At 55.3% G+C, this 19,268-nt stretch overlaps 5 protein-coding genes across 5 annotated transcripts; all 5 read left to right on the top strand.

Annotated features, from left to right (window-relative positions):
• Nucleotides 1-1,054: 1,054 nt before the first annotated feature.
• Nucleotides 1,055-1,252, top strand: LMJF_26_1015 (hypothetical protein; the record flags this gene model as incomplete). The annotated part of the gene is made up of 1 exon (XM_003721757.1): nt 1,055-1,252. One exon carries the CDS (start codon nt 1,055-1,057, stop codon nt 1,250-1,252), a length of 198 nt encoding a protein of 65 aa, XP_003721805.1.
• A 419-nt stretch (nt 1,253-1,671) lies between these two features.
• On the top strand, nt 1,672-2,904 carry LMJF_26_1010 (conserved hypothetical protein; the record flags this gene model as incomplete). The annotated part of the gene is made up of 1 exon (XM_001684053.1): nt 1,672-2,904. The coding sequence occupies one exon, from the start codon at nt 1,672-1,674 to the stop codon at nt 2,902-2,904; it is 1,233 nt and encodes a 410-aa protein (XP_001684105.1).
• Nucleotides 2,905-4,738: 1,834 nt separating this feature from the next.
• LMJF_26_1000 (conserved hypothetical protein) lies at nt 4,739-5,752 on the top strand (the record flags this gene model as incomplete). Its single annotated transcript, XM_001684052.1, has 1 exon — nt 4,739-5,752. The coding sequence occupies one exon, from the start codon at nt 4,739-4,741 to the stop codon at nt 5,750-5,752; it is 1,014 nt and encodes a 337-aa protein (XP_001684104.1).
• Nucleotides 5,753-6,532: 780 nt separating this feature from the next.
• Nucleotides 6,533-8,305, top strand: LMJF_26_0990 (conserved hypothetical protein; the record flags this gene model as incomplete). The annotated part of the gene is made up of 1 exon (XM_001684051.1): nt 6,533-8,305. One exon carries the CDS (start codon nt 6,533-6,535, stop codon nt 8,303-8,305), a length of 1,773 nt encoding a protein of 590 aa, XP_001684103.1.
• Nucleotides 8,306-12,970: 4,665 nt separating this feature from the next.
• Nucleotides 12,971-16,906, top strand: LMJF_26_0980 (putative protein kinase; the record flags this gene model as incomplete). The annotated part of the gene is made up of 1 exon (XM_001684050.1): nt 12,971-16,906. The coding sequence occupies one exon, from the start codon at nt 12,971-12,973 to the stop codon at nt 16,904-16,906; it is 3,936 nt and encodes a 1,311-aa protein (XP_001684102.1).
• Nucleotides 16,907-19,268: the final 2,362 nt, after the last annotated feature.

Raw genomic sequence — 19,268 nt, 5'->3', positions numbered from 1 at the left:
ACACACTATACAGGAACAAAAAGCCATTGGAACAACTACATAAAGCATGTGCTGGGCTAAGAGCCTGTACGGTGAGCCAAGATGATTTGCGTCCTGGACTGTAGAGCAGTTCATACAAGTACTTGAGGCTGCGATGACGTGGCGCTGCGTACCAAGTATAATCCACAAATCTTAGAGTGGTGCACAAACTAACTTAAAGATCAGTGCATGCTCTTCAATTCGTTGCTGCAGGTGGCTCCTGCTAGAGATGCACTTAATGTTTGTCGCCGGCGTCTCCATAGCGGGCAATGAGCATGGCCCACTCACGTGCGACTGCCTGACGTCTCCTTTGCAAAGAACGAAAAAGTATTGGCGTGGTTACTTCCCGCTTGATTGCTTGGCTTCCTGAGCTGGCATTCTGGATAGGTGACAAGACGGCTGGTCGCCGAGACGTTTCCGTTTCTCTTTCCGAGTGGAATTAGTGCAGCAGAATCGAACTGCATTCTGCCAGTGATTGCAATGGTATTGGGGGGTTCTCAGGGCTGTGACGAGGGATCGACTGATACTTGTAACGCTTCTTGTCGCCAGTGACTGGGGTAGTGTAGTTCATGTAGCTGCTCCGCCCCCCCCCCCTCTCCTTTCCTTCTACCTCAAACTATTGCAGGACCGAGATGAGATCTTTTGTGCCCCGACCTGATTTGATCAGCTGCCTTCTTTGACTGTTGCTCATCTGACCGTGTCGAAGTGTTGGGTTTAGCGGCAGTTTTTTTGAGTGTGCAAAGCAGTAGCTTTCTTCCTGGTTGCTGCAACAGAATTATACAAACAATTGACATTGATGCACACTTACAAAGCACTCAGGGAAGTCGCCATCAGGCATGGTCCTACAAAACAGGCCTTACTGCACTCAAAAAGCACTTGACAAGCGCGATTCTTCTGCGTAACACCTTTCCACGGTACGCGCTCTTCCTTTCAATTCCGCTCCCCTCCACTGCTTCCTTTCTCGTTCTAAGCTCGCCGCAGTCCTTCAGAGCATCTACTCCCCACCTTCACACACCGACAACAGTTAAGAGGCAGCATGAGCTCCACCTTCACTGCACTAGATGAGCTGGAGCGTGAAATAAACACGTATTTAGATGGTACACAGACCACCGGCGGTGGAGACATAGGGCCAGTGCTTTTTCATTCTGCTAGAGTACAAATGGAGATTCAGGATTTAAGCCAGCGCGTTCAGCAAAAGAGTATTGCCCTCGAAGACAGAGCACGAAACTCGTGACAAGACGCAATGTGTCCTTTTCAATGACTCATGGTGTGCCTGCGGCTAACACGTCGGGAAGACTTGTGCTCGCACAAATAGCAACCCAGATAAAGAAGAAAACGACAACTCTGTATCGCGATGGAGCGGCTTTTCTGGTGGTCACTTTCATCTTGGAGGTGAGTGCAGGGGCTGAAGGAGCGAGTTATATGCTGTTACTGCGGTGTCTATGATCTGGGCAACTCTGCGAATTGCTTGACTGGCCACTTTCTCATCCTGGCTGCATTCTATGCTTCACTATTACTCACCTTGATTTGCATTCTCTATCAGTTTGCGCGCCACGTGGCATCGCGGTGTGCTTCTCCCTCAGGATTGAAGCCTTTGTTTCATTGTCACATTGTTTTTCCTTGAGCTTGTTGGTGCAGGAGGTCCCGTGCGCAATGTCTCATCAAAAGCGGCCTCAGCTCACCTTAGCTATGCCGGAAACCCTTCAAGTTCTCGACATGGGGCTTGACTTTAGGTCGTACTTGACGCGTGTCGACGAAAGTGGTGTGCCTATCCTAGGAAACGTCATTTCCTATGGTGCGGCTAAGGTGGCCGACATTTTCGAGCCTACTGTTGGGCTGCTTGTGACAGTTCTTCACCTTTTTTCGCAAAGCGGCTCGGGCAGTTCAGCCTCTATGTGGCTCAAGACATATGATACAGTCCAAAAAGTATATTTGGAGCAACAGGAGAACCACATTGATACCGATGGAGCAAAGTATGCCCAGGCCGCACGTGACCTCATTGCGTCGCAGCTGAATTTAGTCGCTTCCCCCGACAACCGTATTATTACCGAGCGTCTTCTTGCATTCTTGGACTACCAGAGCGGAATTCGCGGTCCACAGGCTCCTTCTCAGCGAAAGATTCCTCGCGATCCGAAGGGAGCATTTTGCAACCTGCACTTAGCCGACCACAAATGCTATCAAGAATTCTCATGCAATCAGCTTCACTTGCACGAGGCGGGGCCTGTACGCCACCGCATCAACTTTCTTCAGAAGCTCGCGGAGATTATGATGGCGGAGGAGAGGCCTCGCGCGGAAGTAGTTAAGCGCGTGAAGGACTCGATTTTTTTCGCCCGGTACGGTAACAAGGTAACAGTTCGGTGCCACAACAATTGGATTCCATTTTTCAAGACGCTTTACACTGACGGACGCCTCGAGCAGGCCTTTCGCACCAACGCGTATTCTTGTCAAAACTTGAACTGCGTAGATGAGCATTGCAAGGGCATTCACCCGCAAGATCGCCGAGTGCCGCCTGCAACAAAACCCATCGATCTGCACAACGCACAACAGGTGGCACTGGAGCTGGATGAGGAAGCCGAGCACGTCGTTAGCGCGGTGGAAAAAGCCAAGAGCGCCCCTGAAGCCCCTCCAGCATTGTCCTTGGCATCACCGCTCTCTGTATTATCCCCGACAGCTGAGCTATGGAGAAATACTGTTCGAGACTACGTGCGCCAGTCTGGAATTCCTCAGGTGGAGGCTGACGAGTCTCTCTTGCGCACGCTTCAAGATACGAAGGTCACAGGAACACCGCTCTCGACCTCGGAGCGGATGACGCCGCTGCTAGCTGAGTTGGATAATTACGCGTTCAATAGCAGTCAGTCATCGTTCAATAGCGAGACACGAACTTAGTATTTGTGCCCTTTCTCGTTGTAACTCTATCTTTTATTTCGTGCTTTCATACTATCGTCTTCTTTCACAACGCTACGAAAATGGGGTATGTGGTAAGCACACACGAGCACTGAAGAGGCAGCGAAGAGAAAGTCCTTTTTTTCTATGGACACCGAGGAGGAGAATATCTTTTTTGTGTTATTTCACTCAGATCAAATTGTAGAGTTCTTCGACACATCTCGGAGGAAAGACTTGATTGATACCTCTTCGTGTTGTGCTTTATTCCCTTTTTCGCCTTTTCGTTGCTTTTCGTTATCGTGCTTTTCAGAAAGTTGTGCTGACCTTTTCCCACTCTTTTTTCACGACGTCGCGAGTGTTGTATGGTGCGCAGTAGACACCCACGCTAGTATCTCCATCAATTTCTCTGATGCCCTATACTTATTTGTGCTGCTGGGCACTCTTATTTAGCGAGCACTTCTAGAAAGCGTGCCACACTGCTGCGTCACTATTGTCCACCGCTTCACGACCAAGCTTGACGACTTCCTTCTTGCTGTCATAATTTGCTCGCGATCGTCTTCTCGCCACTTCTCCAAGACATTTTTGTTCTCCGTCACCATGATGTAGTTTTTACGAGTGCGGAGCCGCCTGACGTTTATGTTGTTTCTCGATTATGCGAGCTGACTCCACCACCTTTGGACCACTTTTCGTCACCTCATTACCAACGACTCTCTTTTCCTTGCTACCGAATACCTCGAGTTCTTTCTGTTCTCCTTTGTGCTGTGCATTGTTCACAGACGAGCTCGGAGAAACGGAAAAGTAGGGTTCTTCTTTCCTTCACCTCGTGGCGGCCGTGCCACAAGATGAAAGATGCCGAATTGCTGTCGCGGTAACGAAGACTGCGTGTTCTCTGGGTGAGGGTCAAGGAAACTCAGGGTCTACTTCTGACCTGTGTTATTTTCTTCCAATTACTTCATTTCACTCATTGTATTTGGTCGCATACAAGAAGCAAAAATCCTCTATAGGATGACTTCCGCGCGTGCGGCGGGTACCGGTATGTCTCAGTGCGCTACAAAAACTAGGCTAGCTGTCTTACCACCGTTATATGTGCGCTAGCAGAACATTAGCGTTTTAGCCTCAGCTTGGTCGCTGCCCCAAATGGTTGCGAGCAGTCTTTTTCCAGTGTCGTGGTGCAGCAGGTGCTTTCCATTCTCATTTTCCATTCTCTTTTTCTTCTCTCTGCTTATCGTGGTGCCTTTATGCGGGGGCAAACCTACACGTGTAAAGCAACTTATAATTACTATTAGGAATTGGAAGCTGGTTGTTTGAATCTGTGAATTTACATTTTGCTTTTATCGTGGCACTCGCCATGACAACTATTCGGTGGACTCTATTCGCCACCGCCCTTTTCTGCGCTGTTTTCATTCCAGTGCATGGCCATATTCTTGGTGTGCAGAGTCGGTACACTGTGTACTTCAATGCAGCGAAAAACAAAGGTGTTTTCCGCTGCCTAGATGGATCGGCCACCATCCCCTTTAGCTCTGTAAACAATGACATATGCGACTGCGGTGATGGCAGTGATGAGCCAGGCACAGCAGCATGCACTGCACTTCGCGGCAGCGCTCTCACGCTGTTTCCACGGGATTGGAAGTTCCAGTGTACAGGTGACGAGCATGTTTCACAAGCATTTCTTCACAATAGCGTAAACGACGGAATCTGTGACTGCTGTGACGGCTCCGACGAGACCGAATCGCCCACCTTATGCCCGAATCGATGCGCAGAGGTGGCTAGAGAACTTGTGCGGCAGCGAGAGGCGGAGCAGGAGCGGAGCAGAAAGGCTGCAGAGGGCAAGGCAGTGATGCACTCCGCCGCACTGCGGCGCCGGGAAGAAGCGGCGAAATCCCTGGCTGAGCTGGAGCCGGAGTACGCCCAGATAGTAGCGGACCTCCCGGCACTTGAGGCGAGGAAGGCAGCTGCCGAGAAGGAGCAGGAAGCACTATGGGCTGAGCTGGGAATGAAGCAGGATGAATCGGAGGCTGGCCTCTACGAGAGCGAATTCAGTGATGAGGCGACATCTTGTATCCGATGGTGTGAAACAGGCGGCTGTATCGGCACTGGTCCGCGCGAAAGTCACAGGGACAAGTCGTGCTCCAACGTCATCGATCGAGATAGCTCCGGGTATTGTGAGTGCAAGACAAATGATAAGAAGGACGAGCCTGAAGACGATGAAGAAGATGTCGAGCCTGAGGCGGAGGGTGAAGGAACAGAGGTGCGCAGGGGTACCGTCACATACCGCTTTTCAAGTGGTCACCCTCGGTTCACATGTATGTATGTATGCGACCACAGCGGTGAGGCGGGTGTTGACCAGCAGCCCGAAAAGCTGGAAAGCTTCACAATCTTGGGCGAGCTGCGAGAGGCAAGTAAGTCTCTCGAGAGGAAGAAGAATCGATTGGAGGAAGTGAAGGGGGCGATGGAGGCGGCAAAGAAGCTGCTATCTTCTCCAACGATCACCACGGAAGATCTGCTTCGCACGCTCGAGAAGGAGGAGTTCACGATTGATTTCCAAGAGTACACTTACGCGATTGTCATGTTTGACACAGTGTACCAGCGCGACATGGGGATGACGACAGGTGGGAATCTTCTGGGCTTGTGGAAGTCGTTTGCAGAAAACACGTACTCTGTTTGGGCTAAAGATGCACACGATTTGACCCAGATGATCTACGACAATGGGCTGAAGTGCTGGAACGGCGTGGTGCGCAACGTCGAGGTGCATCTTGTATGCGGCCCGGAGAACAAGTTGATGACGGTGGAGGAGCCTTCCATGTGCAACTACCGCATGGTTTTTGAGACGCCGGCGATGTGTGACGATTGAGTCACGACTGTCGCCCTCCCTTTTCTGCATTTTTTGCTCAGTAGCTCTTTTCCTACTCGGCAGCACATCTACATAGTGGCGCATCGGCGCCGTCTCCATCTTCTTTCAATGGGCTGCTGCTTCTTGATTCCCGACCAAAGCAGACGCGCACATACGCTCTGGAGGTATGCGTCTCTTTTTCTTTTTCGCCTGCCAAGTCAGCTGTTGCTGTATGCGTTTTTTTTTGTGTATATTTGTGGGGTGAGGTGGGGTGGGGGCCTTTTTTTTTGCTCTTACGGACTTCGCTGCACCCCCTTAGCAGAAGTATCAAGTCGATCACCACAGCGCCAACGCAGCACAAAGCAACAAGAAAAAAACACTGAAGCACGCAAAGGCATGAAATGCCGACCGTTCTCCACCCGCCACCCCCTCCCCTATGCGCTGTTGTTAGGGGAGGGGGTGTGCCAGTGCCTTGAGTCCAGTTTGGTGGTGGCTGCCATGAGGAGAGCGCAGCGTAGCTGTGGATCAGTCGTCTTCAAATTGGCTTGCGCAGCTTCTCGCTCATCTTTACTCATACTTTCTGTACTTTCTTATGATAGTGCCGACATACGTGCGCACGGCCACTGTGGCCTACTAGCTGCCTCTTTGGTCTCTTGCAACGAGCAAGCGCAACAGGAGTCTTACTGCTGAGAGATGCACTTGGAAAAGAGAGGGAGGAGGTAGACACACGTCCACCGGGATCATCCCACGCACTGAATTATATTTGACAGCGCGAAAGGAGGGATAACCAAGACAGAGGCGATGGTCTTGCTTCACTCCCTCGTGAACGTGATCATCTTGGCCTTGCTCCTCCTCTTTGCGTTTCAGTACCAGACAATCCGTAATAAGGAAGCCACGGATGCGCGCTACACGCTCGCTTCCTATCTCTTCGCGAGCAACGATCACACACATTCGTACCTTTATCGCCGCATCGAGACCATAGATGAATTCGTTGGAGCCCTTGAGAGCATCGTGCGGGCCTACTACGCCGTGCCCACACGCAGTCGAGGGTTGTTCATGCATTACACGAACTCGAGTTCACGCGACTTCGACGCGATCGCTCCACCGACACTGTTTCTGCAATATCATCTGGGCTACCATGGTGCACCGTCTTACGCGCAACTGGGAACGAAGACCTACGCGCTCACGCTGGAAAGCCCGACAGGCCCGTTTGTGAACACCACGGCGCTCCTGAACAACGCGAGCGAATCCTGCACGCCGCAGGCAGACCCGGTGGCAGGTGGAGCGTTCATACCATGCCGCGTTTCGGCCATCGGCGACTTGCTCGATCGCGTGGTGTTGCTGCGTCTGGCTTTTTCCCTCTTCGCCCGCTCGCGGCGGTGGGCCGGCGACAGGGCAGCCACAACCCCCTCCACCTGGGACGTTGTGGTAGACTATGGCTTTGAGGGGCACAAGGCCGCTGTGACGATGACCGTGCGTTTGTCGTCCGTCTCGCGGCGCCAGCTAGAGCAGGAGCCACTGCTGCTGTGTTGGGCTGTGGGGCTTCTCGCACTCGTAGACATGTGCGCGCGGCTGCGTGTGCAGGTGAAGGAGATGACGGTGGTGAACTCCAGGCACCACCATTACGGCACTCTTCCCGGCGAGGAGGAGGGACTGGGGAAGGTGCAGATGCTGTCACCGACACTCGGCACTGTAAAGGCAGGGGAGAATGGCTGGCGCTGGATGGGGTACCTTTCTAACGTAGCCGTTCTCTCCTTCGCCACAGTAGCCCTGGTGGCGCAGCACAAGCGCTGCACCAATGCCTCGCTTGAGGAAGCAGTCACCCTGCTGCTTGCCTTTGCCGCCATGCTGAGCAGCTTCCGCGTGGTCGTGCTGCTAAAGCTGTTTCCTGCGTGGTACGTCCTCATCGACGGGCTCGCGACATCACTGCAACAGCTCTCTGTGTTCGTGGTTGGGGTACTGCCAGTGCTCATTGGCTACGCCGTGTGCGGCACCGCGGTGTTTGGTGGAATGAGCGGCATCTACTTCCAGAGCATCCCAAGCGCCACTGTGACGCTTTTGTGCTCCATGTTTGGTGACAATCTGCTCAGCACCTTTCTTCACATGGATCAATCTCCGCACTGGCTGCAGATGCTTTTCGTTCGAGTGTTTATCCTCACCTTCCTAGCTCTGTTTGTGTGCAACATCCTCAGCATCGCCCACAGCATCATACAGGACTCCTACAGTCAGGCACTCAAGTCGTATGCGAGCACCACGACAGCGGCTGCAGAGGCGGCCGCCGTCGCTCAGCAGCAGCGACCCAGCGACAGCAACGGCTGGATCGGCGCCTACGAGGAGATGAGTGACGACGAGGGCGGCGCCGAGCATGACCGGCGTAACCGACCAGATGAGCGGACGCCGGATAGCGCCGCCTCCACCGCTGCCACCTTGGCGTCATACTCGCGTCCAGAACACTCACCGGGTAACAGCAGCAACGCGCGACGGCAGGCAGTGCCACCATTCAGCCCACGTGAGGTGCTGCGAGCAGCTGATGTGAAGCGGATGCTCAGTCGACTGGAGCGCGTCTCTCTCTGAGCTGCAGTGCTGACCTGACAACACAGGGAAAAGCAGAGCCGAAGGGAGGAGGGTGGTGGTTGTGAGGAACAGGTATGTGAGAGCAAGTGTGTCGTGGGGTCGAGGGGTCTGGGTTAGGGCATCATACAAACCCGCCTTTTTTCCTTTGCGCATCGATTTCATCATCTCTGTGCGGGGCTTCCGTCACGCCCTCCCTTGTCCTCCTCGCCTGCGTGACTGTGTGCCGTTGAGGACAGTGTGGGGGATATGTGTGTGCTTGCTGTGGGCTTGGCGTCCTTTCTCTCTCTCTCTCTGTTTGGCGCTCTCGCTCGCCTTCTTCCTTTCTCATTTGTTCTCTGGCGCCGTTAGGCTCTTTCCTCGTTGGGTTTCACGTCGGCAGACGACGGCCGCGTGCCTACTGCTGGTGCTCTGTCTTTTTTGTTTTTGTGCCTCTGGGCTCGCGCACTCTCTCCCCTATTGGGCCGCGTTCCTACGACTTCTAGAGGTGCGCCAACGCCCTGGAAGCGGAATCTGAGTGAGCCATCGACGACTTTCACCCGCTCTGTAATAGAAGGGTGGTGGTGGTGGCAAGTGGCGCTTGTGTGCACTCTCCTGTATTCACCCACCCACCCGCCCTTTTCACAGGCTGGAGCGGTGCCGTTGTATTTTCTCTGCGTGTTGGCTACCTTCGAACCAACCAAGGGAACACGCAACACAACCATAAAGCGCGTATGCGCACGTGTGCGACCAGACGTGACTGTTGTCGTGACGAAGACAGTTTTTCCTACTCGTCCACTCATCAGCTCGCTTGCGTTCGCCGTCTTGCGCCGCTTCTGCAGAGGTGAAAGGGAGGGGGTTCGGCTCTCCCTTTGCCTTTTCTTTTTCCTGCACCGGCTTGTTGCCCTCGGGCTTGATCCCAGAGGCCAGCACGCACTTCTCGCTACGCGTTTAAGGCATCCTCGCCCTCTCATCGCTTCTGTCACTCGTACCTTCGCACGCGCACACCTCGTCCTTTGGTCGGCCCCTTCCCCCTCCCCAGTAGAGGCTGTATTCGCGCTTCCCACATCAGAAAAAAAAAGAGAGACGAAGGAACCTGCGCTCCCCACGAACATCACGCACCAACAAGGAACGGACCAAAAACACAAACGGCAGAGCAGCAGAGCCCCGTAGCGAGGGAAGCATAACCAGGGCAAAACCAACAAAGAAAAGAGACCTCTAATCCTCTACTTCACCGGCTGTAGAGAAAAGACGCGTTGCGCGGGCTGCTCTGCCAGGCCCTCTCCCACCCCTCCCTTCGCATCGCCGTGTTCACCGCTGCTGCACACGCACGCGTGTCTATAATATATGAATATATATATATATATGTATATATATATATATATATAATTGCATACATACAAGCATACACTGTGCGACAGACACCCGAGTGCTAAGCTGGGGAAAAAATAAATGGAAGGGCGAATAATGCAAAGCCATCAGCTCCTCTCAGGTGGATCTGCGTAGACATACCCATCTACCCCCCCCCCCCCCCCCACACACACACACACATACACTCGCCCTGCGACAGTCATGCCTGCCTACTCCAGCACAAAGGAGCAGGCGAAAATGTTTGAACTGTACCTGGTGTGTGTGTGTGTGTGTCTGAGTTTGTACTCCCCTGACTTCCTTCACGCTTTCTTTCCTCACTGCATCCTCTCTGCACATCTCCCATCTCTATCTACTATTACTACACCGTCGGCTACCGTTCTCCTCTTCGCAGTTTATCTGTTACTGCTACCGTGCGCCTACACAACCACAGAAGGGGGGAGAATAGCACCGCCAACAACGGTGACGCCGAGCAATAACAAAGTAAACACCAAGAAGAAACAGGAGCACACACACGCACACAGAAAGAGGAGGCCTCTGTATTCCCCTCCTCCTCTACCTCCGACTCCGCGAGACCTCCTCCCCTCTTCCTTCTTCATCCTCTGCCCGGCGTTTATTCTTTGCTGTTGTTTTCTCTGTCGCTTGCTTCCGTTGTTTGGTTCACGCCCAAGCTACAAAACTCGCAACTGAGCTCCCCCCTCCCCCTCCGCCCTGTGTTGTTTTGGTCTTCATCTCGAATACGCGCACATACAAAACGTAGAACCCACTGCGTGTGTACGTGTATGCGCGTCCTCTTGCGTGAGCGAGATCTTCCCTTGCGTTTATCAACTGTACCTCGGCTAGACTTTCGTTGTTCTGTTGGGTGTGGGCGTGTGTGAGTGTGCCTCTCCCCTCCCTCCCCCTCGTCCGCCTGCGCGTTCCCTTCGTTGTTTGTAGCTGTATTCCGAGTAGCCGCGGAAGCATCCATTTTTGTGTTGATTGTTCGTGTGTACGATTTACACTCCTGTACATACCTCAACTCTCCGAGCCGTGTGTCCCCGCACGTGCGTGCGTCATACTGTCTCTCCCTCTAACGCCAACACTACCATAGGCGCTTGTGTTCTCTCTTTTGTTTGTTTTTTTGTTGCAGCGGTGCTCTGAAGTTGTTCTTGTTGGCCATTCACCCCACGTCTCCCACCCACCACCACCCCCTTCTTCCATACACACGCACCAAATTCACGGATATATCCTAGTTTGCTGGTATAATCTGACTCTCCTTGCCTTGGCGTTGTGTTGCGTTGTCTTTGGCTGTTGCTGTTGCTCTCATTCTCTTTTGCGATTTGCGCCCCCTTCCTCCCTCTCTCGCTGTGTGTTTGTGCGTGTGTGCCTTCTCACTTCGGTTCCCGTGGTGTTTCTGTTACGACGCCGGGGCCGTTCAAACAAGCGTGACTGAGTGACGCCGCGAGGTCGATTTTCCCATCTTTGTTTCCGTTTTTCTTCACCCTGCATCAGCTTCATCGATTCGTGTGCGTTTGATTCGAGTGTGTCTGTGTGTGCATCTCTCTCTCTGGGCGTGCGTGTGTTCACGTGATTCACCACTCCGTTTTTTTTGTTCTTGTCGTCTCTCCTCTGCGACTCTGCCCCGTGCCTGACTTGATCTATCCCAAGCTTCTCCTGGTCTTCGTTATATCTATCTCACACGACCCCTTCTCGTCTCGTAGTCGCGCACACCGACACACACACACACCACACACACACACACACACACACACACCAAATAAGAGAACACAAACAAGCAAACAACATTAGCACGAAAACCCACCTGAATCCGGCACGTGCTCCTTAAATCTCCTTCTCTTCTGTAGGCCACCTTCTTGTTCTTTCCGTCTTCGCTGTTTCCCTCTCTCTCTCTCTCTCTCTGTCTGTGCGTGTGTGTGCGGATCTCTCCACATCTATGTGCATGCGTGCATGCATGTGTCGGTATGTGTAGGGCAGCATACGATTTCTGTTTTCCGCGTCTCGGTGTGCTGTTAATGTATTTGTCTTGGCGTTTCCTTTCCTTGTCCCCTGCGTCATTATCACCTGTGTCTTTCTCCCGCCTTCCCCTCTCTTTTTGGTTGACGCACTGATCGTGGGTGATCCTTGCCGGTTGTGGGGTCTTCTATGCACCTACCTCTCTACCTCTCTCTCTGACGTTCTTGTGAGTGTACGTGTGCTTGGAGGCCTCCTGTGCGTTTCTCCATCTGCGTACTCCCTGCTTGACCTCTTCTTTCCGTGCTCCCTCACCCCCCATCCCCTTGTAAACTTTTTTGATTGTTCCCTATATATGTATATATGAATATATATCTTGCGTGCGTGCGTGCATCTGCTGCTGCTGTTCTTGCTTTCACCTCGCTCTTTGTTCCCTCCAGTCTTATCTTCTGTGGTTTTGATATCTTCTTCGACTCTTGTCCCTGCAGTCCCTCCCTCGCTCTTCCCCTCCTGCGTCACAGTCGTCGGCACACTGCCAGACTTCCCCCTTCCCCCCTCCTTCTGCAGATCTTTGAGTGCAAAAAAAAGTTTCTTCGTTGTCTCTTCCCTTTTCTTTATTTTTTTTTCTTTGCTCAACGACCAAAACGAAGACTCCGCTTCCCTCCCTCCCCCTTGTCCCTACCTTTGGCTGGGCGTGATCTCTCCCTCTGCGCGTGTGCGTTAGTGCGTATTTCTTCCGGTGCAGACACGCCCTCTCCTACTCTCTCTCTCTCCTTCCTATTTCGTCTTGCCAGCTTTTTTCTTCTCGTTTCTCATCTCTTTCCGGGACCACGCTGAGTGGTGCCTTGTGTGTGTGCGTGTGTGCCCGTGCCGATTCGCTGCTTGGTGAAGTGTCTGCCGTTGTTTCTATACTAGCATACCCGCTCCTCGTGGAACCACGGTTTGCTTCTCTCCTTTGTTTTGGACTTTGGGTGTTGTTTTTGGCCACGGGTCACATCATCACCGCCCTTCAGCGTATTCGCGGTTGCCTCGCGCACACTCTTTGTTTACTGTTGTTGTTAACGGCGTCCTCCTGCAGGTTAGCGCACGTGCACGCGACATTTATTGGTACAGAACGCGGGCTGCGACGCACCGAAGTACAGGCGACAAGACACGTCAATGGGGCCTGACTGCGCCGCCAAAGGTAGCGGCGGTGGCGCCCACCGTTACACTCCTCATCGTGATGTGCGCGGTGGCGCTTCCTCGTCACCGCGTTGCCTCTCCTCGCACCGCACGCCACTGCAAAACCAGCAGTGCTTTCAGTCGTCTCCGGAGCGTCAACAGCAGCAGCATCCTCGTGCGCTGTCCTCCTCCAACCCGGGCTCGCCACTCATGTACACTGTCTGCCCTGCCACGCCCGACGGAAGCGCGAGCCCATACCACCGAGCATCCCCACCTTATCGCAGCCACGCATCGCCGCACAGTCGACTCGGCGACTCAGCATCGCTGAGCAGCGCCATGACCGAGGCCGGGATGTATGAGAGCAACTCTGATCTCTCCGCTGTCTGCCCCACGTGGTTCAACCGGTGTGCGGCATCATCGCCTTCCATGTCGTCGGTGATGGCCTCGCGCGACTTGCCTCCGTTGCAGGCCCACTCGCCAGACCCGAAGAGCCGCCGCCAGCAGCCGTTCAACTCCATCGCAGCCGCCGTCTCATACTTGTCGCCGCTCGGCGTTGCTTCCAACGAGTCCCCTCACTTGAAAACCGCGCCGACATCGTTCGACGATACCTCCTGCGGCGGCTTGACGAGCCCGAACTCTAACCGTGGTGGCATGATGACCAGTGTTCCGCAGCAGCAGAGCCGCGGCAACTGCTGCAGCAACGTGGGGCACGTGATGCTGCCAGAAGAGGTGTCTCACCCGAACAAGCTCGCCCAGTCTGGGATGCTGACCTCTTCGTCGCCATCGCACTCTGGGGGCACCGGCACCGCCCGAGTGAGCGGCGCCTCACCATATCAATGCGCCTCGGATGGGCTGGCCTCCCAGCAGCAGGAAAAGCAGCAGCAATCGACACTGCAGCGCTATGCGCCTGGCAACGTCACAACATCTGTCGGCGCAAGCTCTTCCGCGGCGGCAGGAGGTGCTAGCTCGGGTAGTGTCCCCACTGGCGATGCTGATGCGGACACGATCGTCCCACGGCAGCACGGTGACAACGACTCACTGGCGCTCAACAGTTTGCTTGAGGAGCAGCTAACCATAACTGCAGCTTCGGTGCCCCACGATGCATTCGCGTCGTCACCCTTCAGCCGAGGCGCGCTGCCATCTTTCCACCTCCATCCGCGAGCCGCTATATCGCCGGCGCGTGAGTCGACGCCCGTGATACCGCTGAAGACGCCTCCAGCAACCACCTCTACGCCTCTCCGAGCCGACGATAGTGCACCGCGTGGAGTAGCAGCTGACTGCGCCAGTGAAGCTCGCGGCTCGCAGACGTCGCCGCCGCGGCCGCACGCGTTCGCCCAACACCAATCGCCCGAGAAAGGCTTCGACTCGCAGTCAACTGGGACTCCGCATCCGCAGCCGCAGCAACTACACCCACCGGCACCCACGTCCTCATCGCCGCAGGTGCTAAAGCCACCTGCGATGTTTGGCGTTATCGACCTCTCCTACAGCCGTACAGATGCGAGCGGCTCGAAGGCGACACCGCCAATGTCGACCGGCGCTACCAGTGTCGGCGCGAGCACCGTGGTGAAGACGCGCACACAGGTGAGGGCGTCTTCGAGGGCACCGGCAGTGATCAGTGTACGCGTTCCCGTCTCCTCACTCCCGAGCAACAACAGCACGACTGTCACGTCCGTCAACCACGCCGATCCAACAGCAGCCGCGACGCCATTATCGTCGACAGCGGCGACAGCCACTGCCGTCGCACAGCTAAATGGCGGAAGCCCCTGCAGCGAACTCACGGCACACTCGAGCACAACCATTTTGCGCATGGTCCACAGCGCGGGCCAAACCGACAGCAGCTACCCGACCTTGCACACAACGCTAAGTCATAGCCGTGATGCGACGACTGCCACCGCGACGACAACAGCGACCACGACTCCAGGGTACTCGCTACGTGCGGATTCCCAGACGCCGGTGCATACGGCCACGATCGCCTCCCAGCGCGGGACCTTTTTCACACCGCTTTCACCGCTGCTGGCGGAGAGTGACGACGACGCTGTCGAGGCGGAGCAACAGCAACAGCAACGCAAGGCAGTGCAGCCTCAGCAGCACATGAAGTCTGTGGCGTCGACGGCCCTGATGGTTGCACGGGTGCGAAAGACAGCTGCGTCGTCCCCCACTGTCTCAGTCGACGCGGTGCGCAATCCGGAGCGACTGTCGCAGCCGCTGATGCTGACTGCCGACACAGTGCTGCCAGTCGCGGTGCAGGAGGACGAGGCCCGCTGCAGCTCGAGCGCCGCTACCACTGCTACGCGAAGCAGCTCTAACAGCCGCGCACAGCTGTCGTCCTCAGCATCGCTTTCCAGGTCGATCAACGGCACGACCATGACGGCACCCAAGGGTGGTACCGCCGGTGTTGCAGCTAGCGGCACTGGCCGCCTGGAGAGGGTGCGCACCGTGGTACGCGCCGGCAGTGTCAGTGCACGCAACGTGGCTTCCCGTCAAAGAGGACCGCGCGAGAAGTTCGCCGCCACCTTTGCCGGCGGCAGCTCCTTCTCCAGCAAAGTAGCTGCTTCCGCGTCGAGTGCCTCTGCCTCTATGGACATGAGCGTCGTAGCTGGCGCGCGTGGCGCTCACTTGCGTCGGCAAACGAGTGTGAGCACTGCGTCGACGAGCTCAGTTTCCAGCGACATGCCGAGAGCGCTCCCGGCGTTAGCGAGCTACTCCTTTGTTTCCAGCCGCGCTCACATGCAGCGCTACATCGACCAGTGGCGCGACCGCTTCGAGGAGGACAAGAACGCGTACAAGGAAGGCGGCTATCTCACCGTGACGCCGGGCCGCATCGTTCACTCGCGGTACGTGCTGATTCAGAAGCTGGGCTGGGGCGAGTTCAGCACGGTGTGGCTAGGCTACGATACAAAGCACGCCACCCTGGGTCGCGGCCTGTCTCAGGCCTTCGTCGCTGTCAAGGTCGCCAAGTGTCGCTCCAGCGTCCAGGAAGCAACGCGCTACGAGGTGAGTCTGCTGCGCTATCTTGAGGCGCGTCTCCCGCGGCATGCCGCCATCACGAACATCATCGACTGCTTCGACGTGCAGGGCGAGTTCGGCATGCACACTTGCATGGTCCTTCCCCTCTGTGGGCCCAACCTCCTTTCCATCATCGAGCGCATGAAGGCGGACCGCAGCCGACGCAACGCCGAGGACCTGCGCATGATTAAGGAGATTGTCCTTTCGGTGCTCATCTCGCTACATGAGCTGAGCGAGCTGAACGTCGTGCACACCGACATCAAGCCGGAGAACGTGTTGTGCTCGGCGGTGGATTCGAAGCTGGTAAATTCGATGGAGAAGTTCTGCAGTTACAACCAGGAGCGGAGCCACATGATCAGCCTCGAGGACTTCAAGAAGTCCATGGCGCAGCAGTCGACGGATCACCTGGTGTATCTTGCCGACTTCGGCTTGTCGGCGCTGCTGGAGCCGCCGGGCTCTGCGCAGCTCTGGATGTCTGCGTGCAGCAACGTCGACGCCTCCCTGCTGGCACCGCTCATGCGTTGCAAGAAGAACTTCCCGGTCACGCGGTCTGGCGTCGTGGATAACCATCGCGGCACGCTCATCCAGACTCGCGAATACCGCGCACCGGAGGTGCTGCTGGGCCTTGACTTCACCAGCGCGACGGACGTGTGGAGCGTGGGGTGCATGACGTTTGAGCTCCTCACCGGGAACTTCCTGATGGATCCGAAGAGGAAGACGCGCGAACCGCGTGATATGGATATTGAACATCTCGCCATGATGATGCAGATCCTCGGCCCACTGCCGTCCGAGATCACAAGCATTCGCGTGCGCAACAACGACTACTACGATGCAATTATTCAAGGGACTCCGGTACCGAAGAGCGGGTTTCACCCGCCGCCAGAGTACCTGCACCGCTTCTTGGACCGAAACGGCAAGTTCATATACGCCTCGCGCTACTACTCCTACCCGCGCCGGAACTTGGAGATGGAACTGGAGCCGTACCTCGGCTTCCGCGAGGCGCAACTGGCAGCCAACTTCATCTTGTCATGCCTGCACTCGTACGACCCCAAGAAGCGACCCTCAGCGAAGAAGCTGCTCAGCCATCAGTGGCTCCACGGTGTTGGTGTCGCGCCCAAGGAGAAGACGTCGTCGCGGTAGAGGCGAGCTAACCTTTCACACATTGCTATACGTTGAGCTGTGCTTGTTTTAGCGTGATGCTGTATCTATGTGCGTTGGTGATGCATGGCTGTCTGATGCGGTTGTGGCGGATGGCCATATGTGTAGCTTCGCTTGCCGCACAGAAAGAGTGGATACTCTATGGTCCGTTCTACCCTCCCTTCCCCCCCCCTCTGTGCTGGTGTGTTGGTGTGTGTGCGTGTGTGTCTTTGTGTCCACAGTGGGCCTCCTCTTCACCCTTCTTACGTTTCGTTTTCCTTCATGTTTCTCCACCCCTCCCCCCTCCCCCTTTCCGGTATGTGGACGCGGATCACTTAGCGCTGTTTCGTCCCCCATCTCCTTCGTCGTTGCTTCAGCCTTTCGAGTGCCTTCGCTCTCTTCCCTCCCCCTCCACCACCGACCCCTAAGCTCTGCTCCGCTTTCTCTATCTTCCTCGTTCCCCCTTCTCTTCTCTCGTCTTTGCCTTTCGTTCGAGGAAGGCGAGGGAATCCGTTTAGGAATGGCAGGATGATGATGTGGACGACCGGTGGCCGCTGCCGCTGCGTCGGACGGTGTGTGCCGTGCAGCCGCTCTTTTGTTCTTTTTTTTTCGTCCCATATGTGTGCATTGCTGCCTCTCGTTGTTCTGCTGTTCTTGTTGATGCAGTGGCTCGTGGTTCTGCATGCCCCCCCCCTCCCGCACACACACCATACACCACACATCCTCCATGCTCTCTGCTAGCGCTGCCCTCTTCCTTCGAATGGTGTGTCTCTCTCTGTATGTGTGCGTCTACGTTGTTTGCGTTTACCCTCTGTTTTCTGTTCTCTCTCGTCCGTGCGGTTGTTAGTGGTAGGGTCGCTACCATCGTTGACGTTTTCATCAGTTGGCGGCTGCCGCTCTTCTCTGTTCTCGAATCTGTTCCCTTGTCTCCCCCCACCTTTGTTTCCTTTACTTGTTTCTCCCCTCTTTTCTTGTCCCCACCTCTCCTCCTTCACCTTCAGCGTCAGCTGCATCATTGTCTCCGTCTCACGCACTCTTCTCTTCATCAACGACCTTCTCGGCTGTCTGTGGTCTTTTTATGTCCTCTTCGAGGATGCTCTCCGGCTTCTGGTGCCCCCACACCCAACCTCAACCCCCCTCCTTGTTTCTCTCCAGTCTCCCTCTTGTCGTGGGTAGTTTGTGCGTTGATCTCGGTGGTTATGTGCACTTGGCAGCGTGAGAGCGGCACGTTGCTGCAGGCGTGTATGGGCGCTTCATGCCTGCTGACGTGGGCGATACTAACCGTGTGCGTGTCTTCTTGATTCCTCTTATTTTGGTTGTCTGTTTCCCTGGGCGCTCCTTTCGGTTCCGTGCTTTGTGTGCATGCGTGCTTCTTCTGTGTACGCGTGTGCGTAGGTGTGTGTGTGTGTGTGTGTGTGTGTGCGTGCGTCACGTGCGTGGGATGCGAGCCTCGGGGACAGGCGAAAGAGATCTCTCGCCAGTTCCACTGACATCCCGACGCACACACATGCACACAAACACACATACACATGTATATACATATGTATAGTTTATATTTATCCGCATCGGCGCAGGCAATTACCGCCTAGTTGACCGACCGACCTTTTCTTTTCGCTTCCATTCTTAGTGCGGGAGAGGTAGACCTCTTTCTAATCACTACTCTACCTCGACGGGGATCGACCATGAATGACGGACACCACAAGATCACCTCTAAGTGTGTGAGTATGACTTCCCACCTTTTTTCAGCTTCTCTCTCTCTCTGTGTTCCTCCCGCGGCCCTCTGGCTCTCTTCCCTCCCATCTCTCTCGTTGGATTGCCCCCTCCTCCTCCTGCGCATCTGATCTCGATAGGCGTCTCGTTGTTGTTGTTGTTCGCACCCCCTTTGTTTTTTCCCCCTTCCTCTTTTGAGCGCTGTCCTCTCCTACCTTCCGCCCGCTGTCACCCCACGCCGCTCTCCATCATCTCTGGGCACCCCCCCCGTTAAGGCGGCCTTTCCCCTCTCCCCGCCCTTGTCTGTTTCCTCCCGTCGTTTCCGTCTTCTCTTGCACGTGTGTCGCTGCTACTCGTGGAGCGGCACAACGTTGGTGCGGACGATCTTGTGCACGCGGGGGTCGGTGTCTTTCTGTGTGAGTGTGCGTCTTGGCCTGCGAGCAGCTGTGTATCGCTGTCCGAGGAGAGTGGGTGCCACATTCTTGTCGGCCGCTTCGGTGCAGCCCCCTCCCCTCCCCTTTTCCCCCCGATACACGCGCTCTGTCTCATCTTCGGGGCTGTGGCCGTTTGGTGTTCCACGGGCTGCTTGTGTGTGTGTGTGTGTGTTTCGCCCATCATGTGCGGTGAAACTCGATTGCCTTCGTCAAACAGGTGG

This window comes from Leishmania major, chromosome 26 (genome assembly GCF_000002725.2).
Source record: "Leishmania major strain Friedlin complete genome, chromosome 26".
Taxonomy (NCBI): Eukaryota; Euglenozoa; class Kinetoplastea; order Trypanosomatida; family Trypanosomatidae; genus Leishmania; species Leishmania major.
This window is presented reverse-complemented; position numbering and strand designations above follow the sequence as displayed.